We start from the raw sequence: 10,000 nt of genomic DNA, 5'->3' as shown, positions 1-10,000 counted from the left end.
CCTATTCCCTATATAGTGAACTACTTTAGACCAGAGCCCTATTCCCTATATAGTGAACTACTAGTAGACCAGAGCCCTATTCCCTATATAGTGAACTACTTTAGACCAGAGCCCTATTCCCTATATAGTGAACTACTTTAGACCAGGGCCCTATTCCCTATATAGTGAACTACTAGTGACCAGAGACCTATGGGGAATAGGGTGCAATTTGGGACGCAGGCTACAATCTCACTCACCTTCACACCTGCTAACACGATGTTCTTTGCTGTGGAAACAGGGCAGAGACGTTAATCGTCGGTCACATGACAGGAAATACATGGATACAATACATACTGTAAACACTCACTGAACGCAATGTCATGTGTCTTAATGGCATGTTCTGGCATGTACTGTCATGCTATGTCATGTCACTTATTGGCATGTTCTGGCATGTACTGTCATGCTATGTCATGTCGCTTAATGGCATGTTCTGGCATGTACTGTCATGCTATGTCATGTGTCTTAATGGCATGTTCTGGCATGTACTGTCATGCTATGTCATGTCACTTAATGGCATGTTCTGGCATGTACTGTCATGCTATGTCATGTCACTTAATGGCATGTTCTGGCATGTACTGTCATGCTACTTAATAGCATGTTCTGCCATGTACCGTCATGCTATGTCATGTCACTTAACCTGTCTGGGAACGTGGGACGTTTGCGTCCCACCCTAGTCAACAGCCAGTGGAATCGCGTGGCGCGAAATACAAATACCTCATAAATGCTATAACTTCAATTTCTCAAACATATGACTATTTTACACCATTTTATAGATACACCTCTCCTGAATCGAACCACGTTGTCCGATTTCAAAAAGGCTTTACAGCAAAAGCAAAACATTAGATTATGTTAGGAGAGTACCCTGCCAAAAAAAAAATCACACTGCCGTTTTCAAAGCAACTAGCATGCATCACAAATACCCTAAACACAGCTAAATGCAGCACTAATCTTTGACAATCTTCATCAGATGACACTCCTAGGACATCATGTTACACAATACATGCATTTTTTGTTCGATAAAGTTCATATTTATATATAAAAACAGCATTTTACATCGGCGCGTGACGTTCAGAAAATATTTTCCCTAAAATGCTTCCGGTGAAGCAGCGCTACAATTTACAAAATTACTATTCGAAAACATTGTTAAAATGTAATATTGTCATTCAAATAATTATAGATTAACATCTCGTGAATGCAACCGCATTGCCAGATTTAAAAATAACTTTACTGGGAAATCACACTTTGCAATAAACGACGTGGTATGCTCAGAAAAATAGGCTAGGCGATACAGGTTAGCGCCATCTTGAAACCATCTAAAATCAAATATACTATTGTAAATATTCCCTTACCATTGATTATCTTCATCGGAAGGCACTTCCAGGAATCCCAGGTCCACAACAAATGTAGTTTTGTTCGAAAAAGTTAATAATTTATGTCCCAATAGTTCCTTCTTGTTAGCGCGTTCCGAAGGCTACTCATAATGTACTGTAGCGCGCGGGACTTGTCGTCACGAATGTGCAAAAAATATATATTTACGTTCGTTCAAACATGTCAAACGTTGTATAACATAAATCTTTAGGGCCTTTTTCAACCAGAGCTTCAATAATATTCAAGGCGGACGATTGCATCGTCTTACTAAACGTTTCGGAACAAAAGGGTTCCCATGGGCGCCCGCGTCATAGTAGTAATGGCCCTCCCCCTGTGACCAACTTCCCAAGCCTCTCTTTGGGTCAGTTTCTACCATAGACGACTCAAACCACTTTGTAAAGACTGTTGACATCTAGTGGAAGCCTTAGGAAGTGCTAAATGATTAATAAGTCCCTGTGTGTTTCAATGGCAAAGGCTTGAAAGTGATTCCACACATCAGATTTCCACTTCCTGTTAGGATTTGTCTCAGGGTTTTGACTGCCATATGAGTTCTGTTATACTCACAGACACCATTCAAACAGTTTTAGAAACTTTAGAGTGTTTTCTATCCAAATCTAATAATTATATGCATATTCTAGTTACTGGGCAGGAGTAGTAACCAGATTAAAATCGGGTACGTTTATTATCCGGCCGTGCAAATACTGCCCCCTATCCCCAACAGGTTTTAATGGCATGTTCAGGCATGTACCGTCATGCTATGTCATGTCACTCAATGGCATGTTCAGGCATGTACCGTCATGCTTTGTCATGTCACTTAATGGCATGTACCGTCATGCCATGTCATGTCACTTAATGGCATGTTCTGGCATGTACTGTCATGCTATGTCATGTCACTTAATGGCATGTTCAGGCATGTACCGTCATGCTATGTCATGTCACTTAATGGCATGTACCGTCATGCTATGTCATGTCACTTAATGGCATGTTCAGGCATGTACCGTCATGCTATGTCATGTCACTTAATGGCATGTACCGTCATGCTATGTCATGTCACTTAATGGCATGTTCTGGCATGTACCGTCATGCTATGTCATGACACTTAATGGCATGTTCTGGCATGTACCATCATGCTATGTCATGTCACTTAATGGCATGTTCTGGCATGTACCGTCATGCTATGTCATGTAATGTCACATAATAATAATGTAATGCTATGTCTTATTTGATGCGTATGTCACCTACCGATCTCCACTCCCAGTCCTCCCATTCCACTAAGGAAGACAGAAGACTGAGCCATCTGCTGCATAGCACTATCCCCCAGGACATATCTCTGCCGACTGGAGGGGGGGTTAGGGAGGGAGAGGGGAGAGAGGGAGGAGAGAGAGGGGGAGGGAGGGGAGAGAGGGGGAGGGAGGGAGAGAGGGAGGGGAGAGAGGACGGGAGAGAGGAGGGGAGAGAGGGACGGGAGAGAGGGAGGGGAGGGGGGTTAGGGAGGGAGAGGGGAGGGAGGGGAGGGGGGTTAGGGAGGGAGAGGGGAGAGAGGGAGGGGAGAGAGGGAGGGAGAGGGGAGAGAGGGAAGAGGGGGAGCCAGGGAAGAGGGGGAGCCAGGGAAGAGGGGGAGCCAGGGAAGAGGGGGGAGAGAGATGAAATGATGTTGTGAGACAGTGAGCACATGTTTTGTTGGAACTATTAATGGTATGTCATTGTACCCACTTAAAATAGGTAGTACGGGATTTACCTGTACAGGGAGTCATCAATCTCCATGGAGTCAGCTGACATCTTGGGAGGGGAAAACTCACTGGTCCTCGACGCGCTGGATCGAGAGAGAGAGAGAGAGAGAGAGAGAGAGAGAGAGAGGAGAGAGAGAGAGAGAGAGAGAGACAGAGAGAGATCATGGAGGAGAGAAGTCTTTCTGATGTCAGGGTTATATGAACTCTGTCCTGGCTCCCCCGGGCCCCCAGCACTACACAACTGATTCAAATAATCAAAGCTTGACGATGAGTTGGTTATTTAAATCAGCTGTGTAGTGCTAGGGCAAAAACGTGCACCAAGAGTGGGACCCCAGGACCCAGAGTGGGGCCCCAGGACCCAGAGTGGACCCCCAGGACCCAGAGAGGACGCCCCAGGACCCAGAGAGGACCCCCAGGACACAGAGTGGACCCCCAGGACCCAGAGTGGACCCCCAGGACCCAGAGAGGACCCCCAGGACACAGGGGGGACCCCAGGACCCAGAGAGGACCCCCAGGACCCAGAGAGGACCCCCAGGACACAGGGGGGACCCCAGGACCCAGAGTGGACCCCCAGGACACAGGGGGGACCCCAGGACCCAGAGTGGACCCCAGGACAATTGTTCAATTCCCTTCACTGCTTTGAATGTAAAATGACAGGTATAAGAAACTCCCTCTAGCTCTCTCCTCCACCAATCCACTCCTTTCAGAGGAGTTTGTGGGACGTAGTACACACTTCACAAGAAAGGACATATAATTGGGACGCACTCATAGACTGGGTGTGCAGGCTTTCATTCCAACCCAGTGACTTTCAGTCCTGATACAAATAAAACTTTTTTTATCCAGCCATTGAGTTGGTTTATCAGGTGTGTTAGTGCTGGGCTGTAACAAACAGTATTGCTAGCTAGCTAATGGGCTAACGAGCTAGCTAGATAAACAGTGTGGCTAGCTAATGAGCTAACTAGTTAGCTTCCTGGTCCCAATCTGCAGTTAGCTAGTTAGATAAACAGTGTTGCTAGCTAGCTAATGGGCTAACTAGTTAGCTTCCTGGTCCCAATCTGCAGTTAGCTACTAGTAGCTAGCTACAATAACGTGAGGACGTTTTAAGAGTAACAGTAACACTAGTAGTAGTACCATATTACATGTTTTGAGGTTGACGACTTCTCAATGCCTTGTCAATAGCCATCTATGTGTTTATCTTGCTACGAACGATGGCTAACCTGACTTAGCATAGACTGCTCACTCAGAAGGGCGTTAGCTAGCACTGGCTAGATTTCTACACCTGCATTGCTTGCTGTTTGGGGGGTTTTAGGCTGGGTTTCTGTACAAGTACTTTGTGACATCGGTTGATGTAAGAAGGGCTTTATAAATACATTTGATTGATTGATTGATTGATACTGCCTGATGCCGGGTCAGCGCAACAGAAAACACCCTCCATAAACGTGTATAGTCATGACGTTTCAAGCACAAGTCGTCCTGTGGCTGCAGAGACGGATGTCCATAATGATATTTCGTGAATGTTGCGAAAAATGCGCGTTAAAAACGTCATTCAGAGACGAAATATCTTACCTGTCGGTGTACGATAGGTTCATTGAGTTGTTGTTATGAATGAAGGGTTGTGTAGAGCTAAAAACATCAAACTGTTCCGGGTTACCCAGATCACATGACAAGGTTCACGGTTAAATTATATTTAATTTGATAGATTATTTTTTTTTAAATATTTAAAAAAATAAATACAAAAATACAACAAACAACTGAAACAAAATAGTTTTGGGATATCCAGACTTTAACTTATTTAAATCAATGTGTTATATGGCAATAACAACTGATCTGTTCTTTCTCTTGGTATTTGGCGGTGCCAATTTTTACCAGGTTCCATATCAAATGCAGGCATCATAGTGCCTCATATCATATATCATTGGTCCTGTTGAAAACCTGCAAGACACCATTTTACATTTTAGAAGAAAACAGAGACGCTGTTCAAACAGCCAAAGTTCATCTGCCCAGTAAAACATTTACTACTCAGACTCTCTAACTAATAGGGGTGAGGGGGTGAGGGAGGAAAGGGGTTAGGGGGTAAGGGAGGAGAGTGGGAGAGGGGGTGAGGAGGTGAGGGGAGAGGAGATGAGGGGAGAGGGGGTGAGGAGGTGAGAGGAGATGAGGTGAGGTGAAGGGAGATGGGGTGAGGAGGTGAAGGGAGTGGAGGTGAGGGGAGATGGGGTCAGGAGGTGAGAGGAGATGAGGTGAGGGGAAAGGAGGGGAGAGGGGGTCAGGAGGTGAAGGGAGATGGGGAGTGGAGGTGAGGGGAGATGGGGTCAGGAGGTGAGAGGAGATGAGGTGAGGGGAGAGGGGGTGAGGAGTTGAAGGGAGTGGAGGTGAGGGGAGAGGGGGTGAGGGGAGAGAGGGTCAGGAGGTGAGGGAGTGAGGGGAGAGGAGGGGAGGAGGTGAGGGAGTGAGGGGAGAGGAGGTGAGGGGAGAGGAGGTCAGGAGGTGAAGTGTAGAGGGGGTGAGAAGGTGAAGGGAGTGGAAGGGAGTGGAAGTGAGGGGAGGTGAGGTCCAGTGGTGAGGGGAGAGGAGGTGAGGGGAGAGGGGGTCAGGTGGTGAGGGGAGAGGAGGGAGAGGAGAGGAGGTGAGAGGGGGTCAGGAGGTGAGGGGAGAGGAGGTGAGGGGAGATGGGGAGTGGAGGTGAGGGGAGATGGGGTCAGGAGGTGAGAGGAGATGAGGTGAGGGGAGAGGGGGGTGAGGAGTTGAAGGGAGTGGAGGTGAGGGGAGAGGGGGTGAGGGGAGAGAGGGTCAGGAGGTGAGGGGAGGGGGGGAGGGGAGGGGTCTGTTGGTAAGGGTCCTGTACTCTTGGCCCTTGGTACAGGACCCTATAGAACCTAGAGTTAGTCCTGGTCAGGTCACATGGTCAGGAAAAACCAAAACCTAACGATGACGTCACTAGTCTTTATCCTAATGTTAGTTAGACTGTACCAATAGATAACAGATAGATAGTAGACCTAATCCTACTGTTAGTTAGACTGTACCAATAGATACCAGATAGACAGTAGACCTAATCCTACTGTTAGTTAGACTGTACCAATAGATAACAGATAGACAGTAGACCTAATCCTACTGTTAGTTAGACTGTACCAATAGATACCAGATAGACAGTAGACCTAATCCTACTGTTAGTTAGACTGTACCAATAGATAACAGATAGACAGTAGACCTAATCCTACTGTTAGTTAGACTGTACCAATAGATAACAGATAGACAGTAGACCTAATCCTAATGTTAGTTAGACTGTACCAATAGATAACAGATAGATAGTAGACCTAATCCTACTGTTAGTTAGACTGTACCAATAGATAACAGATAGATAGTAGACCTAATCCTACTGTTAGTTAGACTGTACCAATAGATAACAGATAGATAGTAGACCTAATCCTACTGTTAGTTAGACTGTACCAATAGATAACAGATAGACAGTAGACCTAATCCTACTGTTAGTTAGACTGTACCAATAGATAACAGATAGACAGTAGACCTAATCCTAATGTTAGTTAGACTGTACCAATAGATAACAGATAGACAGTAGACCTAATCCTACTGTTAGTTAGACTGTACCAATAGATAACAGATAGATAGTAGACCTAATCCTACTGTTAGTTAGACTGTACCAATAGATAACAGATAGATAGTAGACCTAATCCTACTGTTAGTTAGACTGTACCAATAGATAACAGATAGACAGTAGACCTAATCCTACTGTTAGTTAGACTGTACCAATAGATAACAGATAGATAGTAGACCTAATCCTACTGTTAGTTAGACTGTACCAATAGATAACAGATAGACAGTAGACCTAATCCTAATGTTAGTTAGACTGTACCAATAGATAACAGATATATAGTAGACCTAATCCTACTGTTAGTTAGACTGTACCAATAGATAACAGATAGATAGTAGACCTAATCCTACTGTTAGTTAGACTGTACCAATAGATAACAGATAGATAGTAGACCTAATCCTACTGTTAGTTAGTCTGTACCAATAGATAACATATAGACATATAACATATATTGTATTTACTTCACCACCATGGCCTATTTATTGCCTTTACCTCCCTTATCTCACCTCATTTGCTCACATTGTATATAGACTTATTTTTCTACTGTATTATTGACTGTATGTTTGTTTAACTCCATGTGTAACTATGTGTTGTTGTATGTTGTCGAACTGCTTTGCTTTATCTTGGCCAGGTCGCAATTGTAAATGAGAACTTGTTCTCGACTACCCTACCTGGTTAAATAAAGGTGAAATAAATAAATAAAATAAATAGACAGTGGACCAATATAGAACTGACTAGATCATGTCATGTGGTCCATATTAGTTAACAGTGGACCACAGGTCATCATGGCTGAGGATCAATACTGTCTAGTTAGTGGTTACTTACATAGCTACATGCACAACAGGATCAAACTCCATGTGTGTGTGTGTGTGTGTGTGTGTACTACTTTATGAATGGTTGGGCTGTTGACTGAAGTAATCATTTAATAAACCTAGTTATATTATACTAACTATAATATAATAATATTATAATAATTCAATAAGTTCTATTATACTAACTATAATATAATAATCATTTAATAAGCCAATATATTAAAGCCATATTGTGCATAGTGTTGGACAGTGTCTTGTCTCTATAGGACTACACTGAACCAGGTTCAGGTCAACTGGGACACTGTTCTTGGTAAATCACTCTAGACACTGACTGTAGTGTGTGTGTGTGTGTGTGTGTGTGTGTGTGTGTGTGTGTGTGTGTGTGTGTGTGTGTGTGTGTGAAGCCAGCCATCTCTGTCAACCATCCCTCCCTTCATATTGGCCGAACGGCAACCCCCTCGGTACCTCCCCTCTGAACTCCTGCCAAAAAAACGACACACACAAGAAAGGTGCTCAGTTTGCGAAGTCCCCCGTTTAAAGAAAAAAAACGGATTTAAATTCAATTCAATTTATTTCTCTCTCTTAATAAGCTCCAGACCTCCTCTCCTCCGCGATGTGGTGCGGTCGCGTGGCTCTGCGTCGTCTCCAGCGGATCGCCGTTGCTCCGTTAAACTCGTTAAGTATTACCGGGGGTTTACCGGGCGCCGTGCAGAGAGAGATGTCGTCCTTACCGCGGGTCTACATCACGCGCCAGATCCCTCCGGAAGGGCTGAAGATTCTCAGCGAGTCAGGACAGTGAGTGAGAGATCACACTTTGCTCTTGTTGCCGTTCTGGTTCTGTAGACCTACTTTTTAATAGAATTATATTCTTTAAATCAAATTATTTTTTGCTTTTAATTTCATGTTATGTAGGCTATAGGTTTTTGGATCGTTTCATAATTTAACTAAATGTCCTTTAGTCATTCATGTAGGCTAAGCTTAACGGAAAGTTCTGAAATGTTGTAGTTTGTGGTTCATCATTGACTTTTGGGTGAACAGAACTGACAATGTTTGCCCAGACCAGACCAGACAGATAAGAAGTCTCTCTCAATTCAAAGTACATACTGCCAAAGCTTACTTTGGCAAAGGAATGATTAATTAACAATAACAGGTCTATCAATAAAAACATCATAACACAATTAATAATAATAAAGATTGTCACTCAGTCAGTCTCTCTGACGCATAACACTGTTTTATAAATACACTCATTCAGTTTCTCTGACTCATAACACTGTTTTATACACTCATTCAGTTTCTCTGACTCATAACACTGTTTTATAAATACACTCATTCAGTCTCTCTGACTCATAACACTGTTTTATAAATACACTCATTCAGTCTCTCTGACTCATAACACTGTTTTATAAATACACTCATTCAGTCTCTCTGACTCATAACACTGTTTTATAAATACACTCATTCAGTCTCTCTGACTCATAACACTGTTTTCTACACTCATTCAGTCTCTCTCTCTCAGGTTCATTACCATTAATTAGCTTTCACAGAAGTACTCATTTCAGATCAGTGATTCCCTTAAAGAAGCAAGGGAGAGAGAGAGAGAGAGAGAGAGAGAGAGAGAGAGAGAGAGAGAGAGAGACAAGAGAGAGACAAGAGAGAGACGAGAGAGAGACGAGAGAGAGACGAGAGAGAGAGAGAGACAGAGAGAGAGAGAGACAGAGAGAGAGAGAGACAGAGAGAGACAGAGAGAGAGAGAGAGAGAGAGAGAGACAGAGAGACAGAGAGAGAGAGAGAGAGAGAGAGAGAAAATGCATTTCTAAAGTATCTGTATCAGGCCTTTCATTTTGAAATACTACGTTACCCAGAGTGCAGTTTGATCTGTGGGACTCAGATGACGTCCCCGTGCCCCGGAAGGAGTTGCTCCAGAAGGTCAAAGGTGTCGATGCGCTGGTCTGCGTGCTCACGGAGAAGATCGACGCCGAGCTATTGGACGCCGCAGGTCAGGTGACTGTCCATAATCTCTAACACCATTGGCTGATCTCTGACAGGAACACTGGGAGAACTTGACTTTTTGTTGTGTGTGTGTGTGTGTGTGTGTGTGTGTGTGTGTGTGTGTGTGTGTGTGTGTGTGTGTGTTCGTGCGTGTGTGTGTCTCTCTCTGTGTGTGTGCGTGTGTCTCTCTGTGTGTGTGTGTCTCTCTGTGTGTGTGCGTGTGTGTGTGTGTGTGTGTCTCTGTGTGTGTGTGTGTGTGCGTTCGTGCGTGTGTGTGTCTCTCTCTGTGTGTGTGTGTGTGTCTCTCTGTGTGTGTGCGTCTCTCTGTGTGTGTGTGTGTGTCTCTCTGTGTGTGTGTGTGTGTGTGTGTGTGTGTGTGTGTGTGTGTGTGTGTGTGCGTGCGTCTGTGTGTGTGTGTGTTCTCCTGCAGGTCCTAACCTCAGGGTCCTGAG

General features: G+C 44.3%; 2 protein-coding genes across 8 annotated transcripts in view; one reads left to right on the top strand and one right to left on the bottom strand.

Annotated features, from left to right (window-relative positions):
• Positions 1 to 4,858, bottom strand: part of LOC123738253 (ubiquitin-like modifier-activating enzyme 6) — a 41,472-nt gene extending 36,614 nt beyond the window's left edge. Inside the window, exons 1-4 of the mRNA XM_082978298.1 lie at positions 4,704 to 4,858; positions 3,146 to 3,220; positions 2,650 to 2,744; positions 237 to 265 (exon numbers count right to left, since the gene is read on the bottom strand). Of these exons, the coding sequence (XP_082834424.1) occupies positions 237 to 265; positions 2,650 to 2,744; positions 3,146 to 3,220; positions 4,704 to 4,726 (222 nt within the window). The 5' untranslated portion in view covers positions 4,727 to 4,858. The remainder of the gene's footprint in view (positions 1 to 236; positions 266 to 2,649; positions 2,745 to 3,145; positions 3,221 to 4,703) is intronic.
• A 3,146-nt stretch (positions 4,859 to 8,004) lies between these two features.
• Positions 8,005 to 10,000, top strand: part of LOC106592840 (glyoxylate reductase/hydroxypyruvate reductase-like) — a 9,200-nt gene continuing 7,204 nt past the window's right edge. For 2 of the 7 annotated variants that reach the window (XR_014393006.1, XM_082978262.1), the window contains exons 1-3: positions 8,005 to 8,354; positions 9,422 to 9,555; positions 9,979 to 10,000. The exon at positions 9,979 to 10,000 is cut by the window's right edge and continues 51 nt beyond it. Coding sequence is in view for 5 of the 7 variants with exons in the window: in XM_082978262.1 (XP_082834388.1) it covers positions 8,173 to 8,354; positions 9,422 to 9,555; positions 9,979 to 10,000 (338 nt within the window). In the remaining 2 variants the exon portion in view is untranslated. The remainder of the gene's footprint in view (positions 8,355 to 9,421; positions 9,556 to 9,978) is intronic. The other 5 variants (XR_014393005.1, XM_082978258.1, XM_082978260.1 and 2 more) reach the window with 4 other exon arrangements.

The sequence above is a fragment of the Salmo salar genome, chromosome 08, assembly GCF_965601325.2.
Source record: "Salmo salar chromosome 08, fSalSal1, whole genome shotgun sequence".
NCBI lineage: Eukaryota > Metazoa > Chordata > Actinopteri > Salmoniformes > Salmonidae > Salmo > Salmo salar.
This window is presented reverse-complemented; position numbering and strand designations above follow the sequence as displayed.